Genomic DNA, 18,008 nt, shown 5'->3' with positions numbered 1-18,008 from the left:
GGTCTAATTCATTTCCCAATTTGGATTTAGCCTAAATTTTGTTTCCAATCAAATAAAAATTTAAAACTTGATGCAATTACAACTTGCAGGTAAAAATGTAAAATTGCTGTCACTTATTACTATCAACTATGTTATTTGGAATCTTCATTTTATCTCAAGTACTTTGTGTTAGATCCTTGACAATCTAAGGGTATAGACATCGTTTGGACTAAAATCATGGATTTGAACACGTACTTATCTACAACACTAGTACCGAGTCCATGCTATCACTAGTTCACTACCATAATAAACATGGAAAAGTCGAAGCAATATAGCTACCTGGCCTTTGAATCCCTATCATGTTATCACTACCAAATAACACGTACTTATCAATGACGCGTTGAAATGTCACATTATTGAATCAATTATTGCATAAGCATTGATGTTATTGAACACCATCTTTGCATCTTCTATCACACTTGTTCATTTTCTCTCTAAAAAAATCCCTGCAACCAAAAATGGATGTTGGAACAATCATGGCTGTTGCTCAAACTTTGGTTACAGCGCTGCAGTATACTCATCAGCTCAATGACATCTGCTCCATCATTGGCTACAAATCCAAACTTCAGAGGCTTAGTGGTACCGTCGCTAAAATCGAGTCTGTGCTCGAAGATGCTGAGGCCAAGCAAGGGTTGCCTAAGCAAGAACAACTATATATTCAAGATCTCAAAGATGCAGTTTACGACGCCGATGATCTCTTTGATGAGTTTGTCACACTTGCTGAGCAGAATAAGCGCACTAAGGGCAACAACAAGTTTCGTGTCCTTTCTCTTTTTACCAAGCTTGGTACTGCTTACAATATGACTCAAGGGGTTAAAAAGATTGAAGAAAAGTTGAATGCTATTGTTTTTAATAATCAATTCAACTTGAAAATTGATCCTAATCCTATTAAGAATCGAAGGCTCGAGACAAGTTCTTATGTGGATGAAGCTGATATCATTGGCCGAGAGCTTGATTTGGAGAAAATTGTTAATGTATTGCTCAATACTAATGTCCAAGTAAACATTTCTTTCCTTTCTATTGTGGGGATTGCTGGGTTGGGAAAAACTGCTCTTGCCCAACTCGTGTATAATGATGCAAGGGTCATAGCCACGTTTTCTCCGAGATTGTGGACTTGTGTCGCGGATGAAAATCAGGAGTTGCTAGACGTACAAGGGGTTCTTAGTAAAATTCTAGCTTCAGCTACAGATCATAAGAACCATAAGAAATACGAGGGTTGTACCATGGATGGGTTGCAAAGCCAACTTCAAGCAAAACTTGCTGGAAAAAAATTCTTGCTTGTTTTGGATGATGTATGGACTGAAAATTATGAGCGATGGCATACATTGACACAATCTTTTATGGAAGCTGGTGAGAAAGGAAGCTGTATTGTGGTAACTACATGTTCACGGGAGACCGCAAGAATTATTGGAGGCAGTCTAACACATGAGCTGCTAGGCCTGTCAAAGGAAGATTCATGGTGTTTGTTCAAAAAGGCAGCATTTAGCCCAAATCATTCAAACCTTCCTAGAGACTTGGTCAAAATTGGCCAAGATATTGTTGAGGAATGTGCTAATGTTCCCCTTGCAATTAGAGTGTTGGGAAGTCTTCTGTTTGGCCAAGAACAAAATAAGTGGCATTCAATTCAGAAGCTGGGATTAGCAAAAGTTAATGGAAAAGAAAACAGCATCATGCCTACATTGAAGTTGAGTTACTATCAACTTGAACCCCCATTGAAGAGTTGTTTCAGCTATTGTGCAATGTTCCCTAAAGATTTCGAGATGGAGAAGGATACATTGATTAGGCTTTGGATGGCACAAGGCTACATCCCGTTAAATGATTCTCAAAGCCCGGAAGATCTTGCGGAGGAGTATTTCTCGATTTTATTGCGAAGGTGTTTCTTCCAAGACATTAAGAAAGATGAAAATTGTAATGTTATGTCATGTAAAATACATGATTTGATGCATGATGTTGCTCATGAAGTTGTGGGAAAGGAAATCTGTAGAGTCGAAACCATGAATGGGGATGTGGACAAAAAAGTTCGCCATCTCTCTCTTATACAAAGCAAATCCACAAATTATGTTTCTAGTAAGAGCCATGTGCGTTCTTATCTTCAATTCGGAGAGTCGTGTAGAGATGTCAAGAAAATGGATCAGCTTTGTTTGGAATCATTACTTGCTAATTGGAAGTTTTTAAGGGCATTATGCTTGAGTAGTTCAGATATTAAGAGTTTGCCGGCCTCAATTGGTGATCTTATACATTTGAGATATTTAGACCTGTCATACAATGTTGATCTAGAAGTTCTTCATGGGTCCGTCACAAAACTATGTAATCTTCAGACTTTAATCTTAAAATGGTGTACAAAATTAAAAGAGTTGCCGAAAGATTTGAGCAAGCTGGTTAAGCTAAGGGTCTTAGATTTACAAAATTGTTATGAGCTGAATCATATGCCAAAGGGTATGGGTGATTTGACTTGCCTTCACACTCTTAATTGGTTTGTGTTGGGGAAACCGAATTCATGTAAAAACAAATTGTTTGATGTACTGGAAGATCTAAAAGCGCTAAAGAATCTAAAAGGTTATCTTGAAATCGGCATCCATTTCATGAAGACCGCTGCAACAGCTTGTAAGATAAATGGTGAAGAGGAGGGAGGGTGCTTGGGAAACAAGGAACATCTGAACCATGTGTTCTTTGATTTCAGTTATGGTGAGGAAAAGGAAAGGAAGGAGTATGATGAAGCAGTGATGGAAGTGTTGCAGCCACTTAATTCTAGTCTCAAGAGGATAACAGTGAAATCATATCATGGTGTGAGAATGCCACACTGGCCAGGGGAAGATAACTTGGCAACTTTTCTCCTTAATCTTGTTGAAATAAGATTTATTCGTTGTCGGAATCTGCAGCATTTGGGACAATTACAACTTCCTTGGTTGAAAATAGTATATGTGCATAATTGCCCAAACCTAACAGCTATTCTAGAGTGTCCAGCATTAGAGTACCTAGATTTAGTCAACTTCAATGAGAGATTAGTAATAATACCAATATCAGGGGCATCGACTTCTTCAACTGATGACCTTGGTCCCAAACTAAGGGAAATTAGAACAGACAATGTGGCGTGGCTTAATTCACTGCCCATGGACTCTTATCGGGGTGTTGCAAAGCTGAACATAGGGTGGGACAGGAAGGTGGAGAGTTTAGGTGAAGTTAGGGAGGTGTTCCACAGTTGCTCGTCTTCTCTACAATCCTTGAGTATTGGATATTGCGACAACTTAAAAAGTATTGTGTGTGGAGGATTAGAGCAACTCTGTGCCTTGGAGGATTTAGAAATTAGACGTTGCCCTGATCTGAGTCAATCAGAAGAAATAATGAGAGTGCATTCCTTTTGTCAATCCCTCTGCTCCTTGATATCGTTTGATCTCCCTCTGGTAGAATTGCCCGATTGGATACAGTACTTGAAGGCCATACAAACCCTTGAAATTTTCAATTGTAAAAGTCTGAAATGTATGCCAAGTTGGATGTCTAAACTCACCTCGCTTAGAGCACTTCAGCTCACATGGTATTCATCAAGCCTCAAAGAAAGATGCCAACGTTCAACTGGAGAGGATTGGCCCCATATTAAACACATCCCTTACTTTGTTTCACTCTAAAATATGTACATTGTGATAAGGTAATATAATTTTGTCATCTTTATTTTATAAAAATCAAAGTCTATTCTTCAGAATTGCATTGCTCCATTATTTGCATCAAATGTAGCTTAGTTGCTGAGTTCCCTTTCATATATCCGTATTTGAATTTAATTTTAGTGTTACTTGGATCTGATTTTTGATTTTATGGTTATCTGAAATATAGTGTAGACTGCTTGCTTTTTCCATCACGATCTACTTGCTGACTGCTGCTGGTTGTATCTCAAGATGCTCTTAGTTTTCATTATCCATGTAGAAAGATGTACGGATCAAATATACTCTCAAAAACATCTTGTATTATTAAAGAAGCAAATTAATTCAGCCTCTTATAACTTACTCTTGATTATGCTACCATGCTTCCAACTTGTCTCTGGGGTTTTGAGAGTAGAACTTGTCTCTGCGTTTTGGGAGTAGAACTTGTCTCGGCGTTTTGAGAGTAGTAGTTTCAGTTCTGAGAGTATAATTTAATTTGTTTTACTTCTTGCTAATGCAGTCTGCAATGGAGGGAGATGGATCGATCTAGGGAGTTTTGTACTTCTGCCAAATTTAAGGAAGTGTTCCCTAGGCACTCATTACCAAATGTCCCAGACTAGAGCATTTTTGAAGTATAGAGCATCATCTGTCTAGGAATCTTGGGCTAATATATGACTCAATCAAGGAGCCTAACTCGCGTTTTTGGCCTATATGTTTCTTCAAGACTGACTGAGTTGCTGCTAACTCCTACCAGAAAATAGTAATGTTTTATATTTGCATGACATTACTTTTCAAATTTTCTTGCATTTTTTTGTCCCTTTTCCAAGTAGTATAAGCTGAGGTTGCTGCTGTTACCATGCTTTCAACTTGTCTTCGGGGTTTTGACAGTAGAAGTTTTAGTACTTTAACATTGGCAACATGACTATTATATCTTGGGGTTTTGAGAGTATAACTTGTCTCTGTATTATTCCAGATAAATTTGGTGTTAGAAGGAGCTTCACGGAGAGCCATGTCTCGCCTCGTTGCAGCATTGAAGTGAGAATATGCTCCGTATATGTTAGTATTAATTTACTACATGGCACTATGGCAGCTAAGTTAATTATATGTTCTTTTGCTTGAGTTGAAAATTAATTCTTGCATCATTGTGAAATTTCTTCTGGCAAAGTTCCTTAAAACAAAGTTTCTCTCCCACCAGATACTTGTGATACATTTTTGTATTACACTTACTATTTTAAACATCCTTGCTTATGAGTAGATGGAGCTTTATGTCAGCTAAAGTATTTCTCATGCACCCTGACATAACAATGAAAATGATGCGGTGCTAATGTATTTGCTGCGCTATGCTTAATAATAATGATAATTTCTTTGAAGGTTGAAGCTTGGACCGGGGCTAACACAACTGTATAGTTGTTTTTTGATAATTTCTTATGACCCAAAGGTCTTGAAGTTTACCGCTTGTGTGTATGCTAGTATGGTAGTTTTTGTATTGCTAGGCCTTAAATCTCTTTTTTGCTCATCAAAAATAAAAGTTGATCCACTTTTTTTTTGTTTTTTTTTTTAAAATTATCTTCTCACCTTACATTTTTAGCAAGCCCCAATTTCTCAATTGAGATACTAGGTTTGTTTTTCAAACGGCGTTTTCACAATTATTTAGACATTGTAGCGGGCCTCATTGGCTCATTGCTAGTTATGTGAGAAATTAACATGTGATGAGATGACATAAATTTTTTCCTTTGTTACCTCCATCATCTTCATCCTTCCATCTTCCTTTCTTAATACGTTCTCATCAACATCCCCAAGACCCCACTAACAAACAAACACCATCCAATACATCACCAACACGGCAGCAAATCCCAACCCCAACACACCGATTCCAGCGACTTCATTGCCGAATTTAACGAAAAATCCTAAGAAAAATATGTAAATTAAGGGCATGAATAGCCCTATATAATGGTAATTGTATTTGTCATTATTTGTGAGCGATTTCTTCATTGTTGTAGAAAATTTCAACCTCCATTAGTGAAGGATTCTCAAACTTCATTGTTGAGGAGAGATCGTATGTTATTTATGGGTTAATGTTGTTAAGCTTCCGTTACACCAAAAAGACAAAAGTACCCTATTGAGAAACTTGTAAGTTTCTCATGTTGTATTTTCTCTCTTTTTTTTTTACCCACTACCCAATCAACTGCCGATTAACGATGATAAAATAATGCCTCACTACCCATTATTATTATTGGGTGTTGTTATTTGTCGCTCCCATTTTACCGGGTAACGCTCCCTTTTTTTCTTGAAATTCCAATTTTACCCCTAATATATAAATACAGTTTTTTCCTTCCCGACCAACATTTCTCACTTCTTTACTTCTCTCTCTAACTCTCTTACTCTCAAACTCTCTAAAACATTTTTTTTTAAAAAAAAAAATTCAAAAATTGTTCTTCATTTTTTAAAAAAACAACAATCATCATAAACACAAAAGAAAATGGGTGATTCGAGGCGGATTAGGCTGAGATTCGAAGGGAGGACCTTCGGCGGCGGTGGTGGCGACGGCGGCGGCGGCGGCGACGATGGTGGAGACGAGGTATTTTTTTTTTTTAATTTCGGATCCTAGGAACTTCCGCCCAAAATTTCCGGAAGTTCCATGGAGGATCCGCCTGGAATTTCCGGATCCTCCCTGGAACATCCGGAAATTTTGGGCGGAAGTGACATCCGCCCAGAATTTCCGGATGTTCCATGGAGGATCCGGAAATTCCAGGCGGATCCTCCATGGAACTTCCGGAAATTTTGGGCGGAAGTTCCAATTTTTTTTTATTTTTTTTTTTTGGCCCGTAAATAAAATTGTTAATTTTTTTTTTTCGGATTTTGTTTTTTTTTGTTATTTTGAAGTGTTATGGTGATTATTGTTGATATTATTATTATTGTTGTTGTTATTATTGTGCTTATTATATTTTGTAATGTAATTATTTTAAAAAATATGATAATTTTTATTATTTTGTTGATATTAGGTTTTTATTATTAATGTTAAGGTTATTGTTGTTGTTGTTAATTTGTTTTTTTTTTTTGGATTTTGTTATTTTTGTTGTTATTTTGAAGTGTTATGGTTAGTATTATTATTATTATTATTGTTATTATTATTGTTGATATTATTAATATTATTAATATTATTATTATTATAATTATTATTATTATTATTGTTATTATTATTATTATTATTATTTTTAAAAATATGATTAGTATTATTATTAAACTAATTTGATATTAGGGTTTTTATGGTTATTGTTGTTGTTTAATTTTTTGTTGTTGTTGTTGTTGTTGTTGTTATAATAATATTATTATTAGTGTTATTAGTAGTACTATTATAATATTTTTAATTATGATTAGTATTATAGTTGTTGATATTAGTGTTATTATTATTGTTATTATGGTTATTGTTGTTGTTGTTAATTTGTATTTGTTGTTGTTGTTGTTGTTGTTGTTGTTGTTGTTGTTGTTGTTGTTGTTGTTGTTGTTGTTGTTGTTGTTGTTGTTGTTGTTGTTAGTTATTGTTGTTAGTTATTGTTGTTGTTAAGGTTATATTTGTTGTTAATTTGTATTTGTTGTTGTTGTTGTTGTTGTTATTATTATTACTATTGTTGTTATTGTTATTATGGTTATTATGGTTATTGTTATTGTTATTGTTATTACTAAAATCGGATTATTTTTTAATTTTATGTAGATTGAGGGTTCTGGTGCTCGACATGCAATATCACGACGTCTGAATGCGTCTGTTAGGAGACAGACATCTCGATCTTCACCGGTTCAGCCCGAGCAGCAGCAATACGGGTCTACTAGTGGTTGGTCGAGAGACCAACAGTCTGGTAGTAGTCGACCCTTGTACTCTGCAAGTGGGCACCCATATCTGACGAGGAAGACGAATGTTCGGCTAGTCATGCTGGTGACCGGGATGAAGAACAGGACCCTCAGGATTTCCATATGGTATATAGGGGTTAGTTTGGGAGATTTGTTGGTAGTGGGTCGAGTCAGCCTACTTCCAGCTCTACAGAGGAATGGTTAGTGCAGGAACCGATGCCGGGTGGGCCTGAGGATGGGTCAATTATCCCTAATTTTGGCGGTCACGTGGCACGGTATATCTGGATGGAGCAGGAGCGTAGTGTTTTGCGCTGTTTGAGTAGGACAAAGTTATGTTCTGACTTGTTCACTTGGCGAGGTCGTCAATCTGTGGAGGACATTGCGGCGATTGATGCTAGTTGGTTGTCTCACTTGCCCGGCCTGATGTTTAAGAGACTTGATTGGCCGTTGATTTCTGCTTTTGTTGAGAGGTGGCAGCCAGATACGAACACCTTTCACATGCCATTTGGGGAGATTACGATCTTGCTGCACGACGTGTACAACATACTTGGGTTACGGGTTGCAGGCAATATGGTGTCCACTACTCCTAGCACGGACGTGTTACGGGACGCGTGCTCGGTCACCATGGATATGACTCCAGATGATCTGTCTGAGGTTTGCGGCACAAAGACCATTTGGCAGGGTAGTGGGGTGTTGACTGATAAGATTTTTGAGTCGACATTGGCGGTCGACCGGGATTTTAGTGAGCAGCTTGATGCATACTTGTGGTTAGTGCTTGGAGGTACACTGTTTGTAGACAAGAGTGGTAACCGTACGCATCCTTCCTTCCTTCACGAGCTATGTCACACGGATGTCCCTATTAACGAGTATGCTTGGGGAACAGCTGCACTGGCCTACTTGTATCGGCAACTGGGCACGGCATCACGGAAAGGTGCTGATTCGATTGCTGGTTGTCTCACGCTTCTGCAAGCGTGGATTTACGAGTACTTTCCGTGCTTTCGGCCACAGCAGGGTACCTTGACCCGGGACCTTCAAATGCCTCGTGCGTCTGCTTGGGATGTAGGAGCGGGATGTCCTAGCAAGAACCTGGAGCGCCTGTTAGCTTTTCGTACTAGGATTGATGCGCTTACTGACCGTGAGGTGAACTGGCTACCGTACGGAGCTGATCCTGCATTACGAGTGCCCCCCACTTTATTCATTGGCTGCATCCAGTACCGTAAGATCATTGAGCCGTACATGCCTGATAGAGTGGTGCGCCAGCTTGGTTTCGTGCAAGGCATTCCCCGTGAGATCATCAGGCCAGAGAAGGCCAAGAGGCCGACTAACTTGAAGATGTATCGGGTAGACTTCCCGACTGAGATGACAGCTGTGATGTGGAACAGGTTTGTCCCTGGGGTATCTCAGAGTGTTGTTTTAGGTGCCCTACCCAGGCTTAGTGCTGCAGCTCCTTCGGTTGCGCCCGGTTACATGCAGTGGTTGTACAGGTTTTCTCACCCGCGGGTATCTCCAGGTGCAGGAGTTACAAGCAACCTGCCTGAGCGGACTAACACTGATTACGTAAGTATTTATGCTTATTATTATATTAACAATGACTTATATGAATTTTTGTGTTTATAATATGTTATTGTTTGATTTGCAGTGGATGGGTCGGTCCATGGAGATTCACCAAAGAGCACTAGCTGAGTATCCTAAAATGTCGAGTGAGACTCGAACAATGACTAAGCAGCTTGTATTTGATTGGAAGTCAAAAATGGGATCCAAAGCACCTACCAATGATTCTAATTAGTAAATTCAAATACAATTACAATTACGTAACAACGAGAACAACTAATAAAATAATACAACTAACCTGTGGATGATTCTAACCAAGTTTTCACTGCTGAATGTTGGCTCTCAACTCTGCAGTTGGTGGTGTTACCAAAATGAAGAACCTGGTTCGTCCAAAATTTCATAAATTTCTCCTTACGACAAAGCCAAGTTCTCTGAACATACTGAATCACTTTCGGATATTTTCCCCACCTCACTTGCATGGCAGTTAGAGCACGATCATACTCCGCTTGTGTTGTTGCATTCACGATTTTGAACCATCTCCCAGCTCTAAAACTGACACCAACCGTCTTGTTTCCAAACATCTTCGTCACCTTAGCCTCCACATCTCTGTTGATGTGCCATAGACAGAGTAAATGTGACGTCCCTGGAAAGACTTATCTCAAAGCCGCACATAGCCGAAGATCACGGTCTGAAATAAATACAGATGACTCTTTATCAAACCCAATCAACTCCCTTAATCTCTGCAACACCCACCGATAGCTAGCCGTGCACTCGTCGCGCATGGAAACATATCCAACTAGAAAATTCTGGTTTGTCGGTGTCACGCCTACTATCTCAAAGAAAGGCATGTTATATCGATTGGTCTTGTAAGTAGAATCCATACCTATGACATGTGGGTATGTGCGGAGTATGTTGACCATGATCGGGTGCACCATAAATGCATGTTGCAAAACGTTGTGATCATCGTTCGTGAACCAGTAAATGTATTTACTCTCTCTCGCCAGATGAAGAAATTGCTGAACAACTCCTCTTCCTTCGGACATTTCCATCCTGAAGTCATTTCGGCAATTGTAAATGTGTCAGATGTTTGGATGATCATCAGGAAATTGCTCGGCAATAGTGGACATGATGTTACGGGGAGCAACCTTGGACTTTGTCATGTCCCGCACAACCTGTTTTGCACCCGGACTCAATCCGCTCACTTTACGGTGACCCTCTGGGTACACAATCATTGGGTGGTTATGTGTCCCGGTGTGATAATTTTTCGCAATGATCTTCCAACTTTCGGTGCTGACATCATAATATATCTTGATGTAGAATGGACAACCATTAGCTTTGGTTTTGGTGTCCTTCCGTATCGCGTTTTCCAAATCTCTCGGCTTGCTCCTTCGTGACCGATTACATCGCAAATACCGATATGGCCGACCATCTCTGGTTTTGTTATAAGACGTTTTCACCAATATAAATCCCAATTTTATGGAAACACCATCAGCCCATGTAACAGCATCGTCAAATGTAGGAAAAAACGTATCGGTGACAAAATTCCCACTATAATTCACACCGTCACCGCCTTCCTCAGATTCCATATCCTATACAAATTAAACAAAACATGCTTTATGTCAAAATAATAATAATAAAAACAAAAATAATAATAATAATTATAATTAAAATAATAAAAATAATAAAAACAATACTAATAATAATAATAACAATAATAATAATAATAATAATAATAATAATAATAATAATAATAACAATACTAATAACAATACTAATAATAATAACAACAAATACAAAACAATAACAATATTAATGATAATAAAAAATTATAACAACAACTACAAAAATATTTATAAGACCATAACATTAATTAATAAATAAATAATAATAATAATAATAACAATAATAATAATAATAATAGTATTATTAATATTAATATTAAAATTATATTTCTACTAATTAATAATAACAATATCAACAACAACAATAAAAATAACAGCAACAACAACAATAATAATATCAACTACAACAACAACAATAATATCAACATATTACTAATAATAACAATAATAATAATAATAATAATAATAATAATAATAATATAAATAATAATAATAATAATAATAATAATAATGAAACAAAAAATAAACATATTACTAATAATCATATTAATACAACAAAATTACATTAATTATCAAATACTAAATCACAACAATAATCACAAGACCACGAAAAAAAAATACATAAAAAAAAAACTTAATAAACATAAAAAAAAATTAAATAAACGTACTTAACATTTAAAAAAAAAAAAATTAATAGGGACATCCGCCTAAAATTTCCGGATGTCCCTAGGTACATCCGCCTGAAATTTTCGGATGTACCATGGAACATCCGGATTTTTTAGGCGGATCCCATCTTCCGCTTGAAATTTCCGGATGTTCCATGGTACATCCGGAAATTTTAGGCGGATGTACCTAGGACATCCGGAAATTTTAGGCGGATGTCCTAATTACCGAAAATAAAAAAAAAAACTTACAGAATGATCCGACGCATTCTCCGGCGTACGTTTGTTCCACTCGCCGTCCATGACCCAAGACCCGTCGGAAACTTTAACGATTTTTGAAAATAGAAAATTTAGGTGGTCGTGGGGACCGATTTGGTTGCAAGGTCGTGGGGACCGATTTTGGGAAGCTCGGGAGAACAATGTCGTGAAGTGAGGGGACCGTTTCATGTATTGTGTCCAAATGGGGAACAAAGTCATTTTTATAACCCAAATTGTATAAAGGGCATAATGGTCCATTCAAGTAAAAAAGGGAGCGTTACCTGGTAATTTGGGAGCGACAAATAGCAGTTGAGTTATTATTAGAGGTGTTTATAAAACAATGTATATACTCCCTCCCTTCCTAAAAGTTTAACTCACTTATATTTGCATAGTCTCCAATAAACATTTATGATCACGAATATCTTCAACTTTGTATAAGTACTTCTAATTTTGTATATATGAAACATTAGAAGTATATCGATAATAAAACTCTATACAGCATTTTTATCTTTAAAAATCTATCCAAAGTTTGCTTATTTAACATCATATGTAACATGATAATACTTATTTGTCGCCTACGTGGCGTGACACTTAGGGAAAAACTAAAATGTCAAGTGTCGTTATCTCGTGGCCTAGCTGCGAGATTGGCTTTATTTTTAGTGATATGATTGTTGTACTGATCATATTGTGCAAAACTTATCTATATTATCTATCTATAATTTATATAAAAAAAAAATAAAAAACAAAACACGTACATGCCGTGCTCTCCTCATTTAATTGAGTCTTTTATTTGACGTGTTTAGATATAAGATTGTACAAGATTTGAACCCACAAACTCACATGTAAAAACTAAAGTGTTAGCCACTAACTATTGCCAATATGTTAACTTAGATGTCATTCTTTTAAATTATTTATTAATAAGAATTTGAATCATAACATCAATGCAATAACTTGGGGCATTCCCCGGTCCCAAAACTTTATTTTTTTTATTTTTTTTTGTCCCACAATAAAACTGACACAATCAAACTTTGCACACATGTCGATGCACTAGTTTGAGCTCATTTTACAAGAGTAAGCATTAATGAAAATTGTGTAAAAAAAATTAACATTATGAAACTTTATATCAACACCTATTTGACAACGTAATTAAAAAAAAAAGGCAAGTCAAAGCTAATATATGAATAGAAAGCAAAAGAAAAAAAAAGTCCAATCAGTTAGTTATTTCTTTTGGTACTGAAGGAATGACAATATAATGTTTTAATAAAAGAGAAGGTATTTGCTGCGAACTGTCGTACGAAAATTTGTGTGCAACAAGGTTGGCTAATATATTTCACTTGTTGGCTGATATGTTTCATGTGTTGGTTAATATATTGGAAAAATTGAAAAGAATAATCCCACTTTTCGCTCATCTGCTCAAAATAATCTCACATTTTCAAATTCCAGAAATAATCCCACCTTGTAACCTCATCTTCTCAAAATGATCTTTTTTTACCTACAACCGTTTCAACATGTAATTTTTTTTTCAAATAATAAAACAAAGGCAAAATAAAAAAAAAAGAAAAAGAAAAGGAAAAAATTCCCTAACACCCTAACCCAGCCCCACCCCACCATTGGCACCGCCTGTCCCCCTCCGGCAACAGTTTAACCCTAGCCGTCAACACCCCTGCCCCAACAATGCCAGCGAAACCCTCATTCCCTCCTTCTCCCTACCCGAAACCACCCCAACCCTGTCTAACCACCGCACCGCAAATCATAACCTAGCCTCACACAACATCCCAACCACCTCCAACACTCCAGCCTCTTCTAACCACCATATATACCGATTCGCACTGAGTCAATGGATTGTGGTTGGTATTTGTGGTGGTTCGAAGGGGATAGTTTGAAAATGGTAGACTTGGAGTTTGATTTGGGGATGAAATTGAGAGGAGAGAAAGAAGGGCGTAAAGTGGCTGGGTAATGGAGTGTGAATTTGGTTGGGTGGTAGGAGGAGGAAAAGAGAGGAAAGGGGAAATGGCAGAAAGAAGAACAGGGATAGAGTAACAACCAGAAGAGCGAGAGGAGGAGGAGGAGGAGGAAGAAGAAGATGGAGAAGCTTCCATTATTGACTAATTTTGTTGTAGATGGGGGTTCAGGAAGGGGAATTTTAGTTTTTTATTTTTCCGATGTGAGGGTGGCTGACTGGCTGGATGTGGTGGTGGTGGTGAATTTGGTGGGAGGGAATCAAAGAGGGCTGGCGGCAGTAGCTGTTCCGGTTGGTTGGCGGCGGCTGATCTGGGGATAGAGGGAGCAAAGGGAGTTGAAGAAGGGGAAGCAAAGGGGTCGGCTTCCACTACTCCGGCGAGTAGCTGGGTGCACTACTCCGGTAGGCCACAAGGGCTGCTCCGACGAGGCATTGGCAGGGGTAGGAAGAAGGTTTTTTTTTATTCTTTACTTTTTAAAAAAAAGTTATATATAAAACCCAATTAAAAGGTGACAAGTGTCAAATTACCTTTTAAAATAGGTTATTAATTCAATCAGCCGGTCAATAAATGAAAAAGGATCATTTTGGGAAGATGGGGGTACAAGGTGGAATTATTTATGGAATACGCAAAGGTGGGATTATTTTGAGCAGATGTGTGAAAGGTGGGATTATTGTTTTCAATTTTTCCCTAATATATTTCACTTGTTAGTTGATATGCATAGTTGTTAGAATCCCGATCCGGATCTTATGATCCTACGATTCTACGATCTAAATTTGCATGATCGATTCGGATCTTAAAGTTTATAGGATCTTACGATCCTACTCCGATATTAATAATGAGTGGTAGGATCACAACACGATCCTACGATTTTATTACAATCCTACGATCCGAGCCAACATTTCACTATAATATGAGACTTTAATTTATTTTGACATATTTTTTATCACTTATTAAGTTGTATGCACCTAAATTTAATGTATTTAATAATTATCGCTAATAAATTAGTGAATCCGAGACATTAATATGATTTTATCAATTGACAACTTGCGATTGTCATATTTAAGGTCTCATTCTTGACTTTCTCTCTCTCTAGATTTTCTCTGCTATGGCGAGGAAGAAGAAAGGGAAGCAAAGCTCAAAGGAAGAGGAAGAGACTGCGGTGAAGAATACAAAGAGCTTGGATTGTTCGAATAATGCTGGAGGTCAGAAAACGAAATCTCTAGGTGATGTGGGTCAAATTCCGCCATTGGAGTATGATCTTGAAGATGAATTGGATTGATGCATGCTTTCTCCTGAGCAATCATTGGAAGAACTTATCACCAAATCGCGTGAGAAATTGAAGCTTTCGGAGTGGATTTCTCACATCAAAGAGCGTGAGAATGGGTCTTTGGGTTCGAAAAACAGAGTATCGCCTTCGCAATTACAGGCACCTCTAAATCCTATTGAAATTGATTTGGGGGGTTCTGAATTGGATAATATGCATGATCAATCTGTTAAACCTAGATTACAATTGTCAATGGATGATACAGTTGATGAATTGGATTATTGGAAATTGGGGTTTGTTGCTTTCACTATTGCTGCCAATCCGAATGTTACACTTTTGAGGGTTTTTGCCATCGAATTTTGGGGAAATTGAACAAAGATAAGGTAATTTTATTGAAGAAGGGTACATTTTTTATTCGATTTTTGAATGCTGAAACTAGAGATAAGGTTTTTTTTTGCTCAGAATGTGTTGTTTGATAAAAAAAAAAACCTGTGTGATTTAAGCAATAGGAGAATGGTATGGATTTGGATTACTGGATGTAGTTTTTCCTGTTTTGGTTCAGCTTCCTGGATTACATTTGAAATACTAGGGGAAGGGTTGTTTGGAGAAAATTGTTGGATTAATTGGGGAGCCAATTAATCCTGATGCTGCAACTCATGCAAGAGATAAAGTTTCCTAAGTTAGGTATCTGGTTGAAATGGACTTAAAGAAGAAATTCCCGGAATTCACAGAATTTTGGGATGAGAATGGGCGCCTTTACACTTAGAATATTACTTGGGAATTAAAACCACTCCGGCGTTCTGTCTATAATGGGATAGATCACAACAATGGTGCTTGTCAAAAGAGAGTAGAGAAGAAGGTGTGGAGGCCTAAGGTGGTTGTAGTGTCTAAGGCAGTTCTAGAAACAAAAAGATCAGGAAAGGGATGTGTAGACACCTAAAAATGTCTCCCCAAAACCAAACCCAATGATAAACACCTTTCACCGCCATTATTGGTCGGGTTGAGTATTTAATCTTTGGAGCGCTTAAATCCATGTTCTATCCTATATACCAATCCAATTTCTAGCTCGTTTCCCTAAACCATAACCTATTTTCCACTTTTCGTGTCCACATCGCAAAACCAAGAGAAACTGATTTTATGGCTATATAATTTTTGATCCTATTATTATTATGTTGGATAGGCCTTGAAATAAGATTTCCAACCATATATCATAAGCCCAATTCCGATCTACAACAAAAAAGATATGAGCAAAACACTAAACTCGCCCCAAAACAAACACCCTTCCACTAAAATGGCCATATCTTAAAATCTACAAATCATTTTGATCTGATTCTAACTGGGTTGGAAAGTAGGAATGATAAGCTTTCCAATGATATATTATATGTTTTATTCCAAGTTACGGATCAAAATTTATGATGATTTTAAAAACGGGTAAAAAATTGGAATCACCGCGCACATTGCAAAAGCACTGTGTCACGGGAGTGTGCCCCGTTTGACGGTGCCTTTCCCCGTCTAACGGTGCCTGGTGCCGTGAAACGGTACTGTACATCGTTTTACGGTGCCATTTTTGAAGCTTTTTCACGTCAAATTCCACTGTGGCACGATACCTGTTGCCATGACACGGTAACTGCTGCCGTGACACGGTATTTCTCACCGTGTCACGATGCTTTTTCCGTGTAATTTCCACGTTTTCCCATACCATGATACGGTGTATTGTACCGTGCCACGGTGGACACTACCGTGTCACGGAATTTTCTCGTGTCTTTTTCGCGTAAACCCTTCACGCGTTTTCACTTCCTGTAGGTCAAATTTGTCTCGCGTCACTTCAGTTGTCCACCATGTCACGGGAATTAGCCCCGTCTGACGGTGCTTGGCACCGTGTCACAATATGCTCTGCCGTGTCGCGATGTTATTTTTTAGGGTTCCGTGTGTTCCCTATGCACATTTTCCTTATAAATAGGACCCCCCTTTCTGCAATTCGGGGCATCAAATCCTTCTCTCTTTCTCTCTTTTACACCAAAAATTATTCTCTTCTCTTTCTCTCATATTCTAAGCTTTAAGCCTATATTCCTAATTACATCATTCTTCCCCTAATCACGCCAAAGAGTCCATACAACACCCGAGTTTCCGTCCTTAAACCAAGGCGTGAAAGGTACAAATAATTGAGGGTTTGGACCAAATTAACTCTACATTTTTATTTAATTTAATTTAATTTCTATTTGCTTTATATTTTTTTTTATTGAAGTTACTAATAGTTTATTCATGATGTAGCAATTTAAAGGAACGCGCAGAATGTGAGTAATTAATTAATTTAATTACTCTTATTTTATTTTAATATTGCTAGTATCATGATTAGGTTATTTTATATTTGATTTGACTAACGTTATTATTGTTGAATTGCTTCCAATATTAATGTTCATTCTATTATTTTTTATGATCACCATATTGCATTTTTAAAGGGAATACGTAATTGAAAATCACGCCTAATAAGATAATTTGGACGACTGGTTTAGGGTCCTATTTAATCTTGTTATTAAATCAAGTGATCACAATATTTTAAAATTATGTGTTGCATTAATATTAAACCAATTTAGCATAATAATAGATTGGAGCGAATTGAATATTTGTTTGCATGCCTTTGAGATCGCAGGAATCATTTTTCACTATAAGAATCGAGTAGAGGCCAATACGGGCGAATGTGACTCCATGAATCACTTCGTACCATCATCCCTGATCCTCCTTTCGTGGTTCCGAACCATATGGAGTTAGTAATCTCATGGATTATTGTAACACCCCCAAATCTCTCTCTACGTAATTACTATATTTATACGTATACAAATACCGTAGAAATAGACTTGGGCATATTACCGCCACATGAAAACGTAAGGCTTACTTAATTACTCAAATTGCAGCGGAAAAATAACTAACTTTTATTAATAATAATATGAGTAACCATAATAACTGTTTCAAAATAATCTAATAAAAACTCCACACATAAATAAAATTAGCTCCTAACTATGTGATCGCAGTCCCGACTCTAGTATGCGCACGAACAACTCCACACCTGAAATCAAGACTGCTTACCAAAAATGGTAAATAGGGCAAACCAAAACAAAAAGGAAAACAGATTAGCAAAAACGCTAAGTACGTATAAGTGCAAGGCATGTAAATAC

The 18,008-nt window shown here is 37.2% G+C and overlaps 3 protein-coding genes across 4 annotated transcripts; 2 read left to right on the top strand and 1 right to left on the bottom strand.

The window, feature by feature from the left end:
• The first annotated feature begins 392 nt into the window (after positions 1-392).
• On the top strand, positions 393-6,081 carry LOC110688943 (putative disease resistance protein RGA1). 2 transcript variants are annotated; one of them, XR_002504709.1, is made up of 3 exons: positions 393-3,682; positions 4,192-4,431; positions 4,645-6,081. XR_002504709.1 is itself a non-coding variant. In XM_021865692.1 (2 exons), exon 1 carries the CDS (start codon positions 498-500, stop codon positions 3,660-3,662), a length of 3,165 nt encoding a protein of 1,054 aa, XP_021721384.1. In that variant the 5' UTR covers positions 393-497; the 3' UTR covers positions 3,663-3,682; positions 4,192-6,081. The 2 variants fall into 2 exon arrangements, 1 of the variants encoding a protein (XP_021721384.1); XM_021865692.1 differs by having other exon boundaries at positions 4,192-6,081.
• Positions 6,082-7,733: 1,652 nt separating this feature from the next.
• On the top strand, positions 7,734-9,303 carry LOC110689031 (protein MAIN-LIKE 1-like). Its single transcript, XM_021865781.1, has 2 exons — positions 7,734-9,074; positions 9,157-9,303. Exons 1-2 carry the CDS (start codon positions 7,734-7,736, stop codon positions 9,301-9,303), a joined length of 1,488 nt encoding a protein of 495 aa, XP_021721473.1.
• Positions 9,304-10,147: 844 nt separating this feature from the next.
• LOC110689030 lies at positions 10,148-10,654 on the bottom strand. Its single transcript, XM_021865780.1, has one exon. The coding sequence runs from the start codon at positions 10,652-10,654 to the stop codon at positions 10,148-10,150; it is 507 nt and encodes a 168-aa protein (XP_021721472.1).
• Positions 10,655-18,008: the final 7,354 nt, after the last annotated feature.

The sequence above is a fragment of the Chenopodium quinoa genome, unplaced genomic scaffold, assembly GCF_001683475.1.
Source record: "Chenopodium quinoa cultivar QQ74 unplaced genomic scaffold, ASM168347v1, whole genome shotgun sequence".
Lineage (NCBI taxonomy): Eukaryota > Viridiplantae > Streptophyta > Magnoliopsida > Caryophyllales > Amaranthaceae > Chenopodium > Chenopodium quinoa.
The sequence above is the reverse complement of the archived record's forward strand: the minus strand, read 5'-3'. Positions and strand labels throughout refer to the sequence as shown.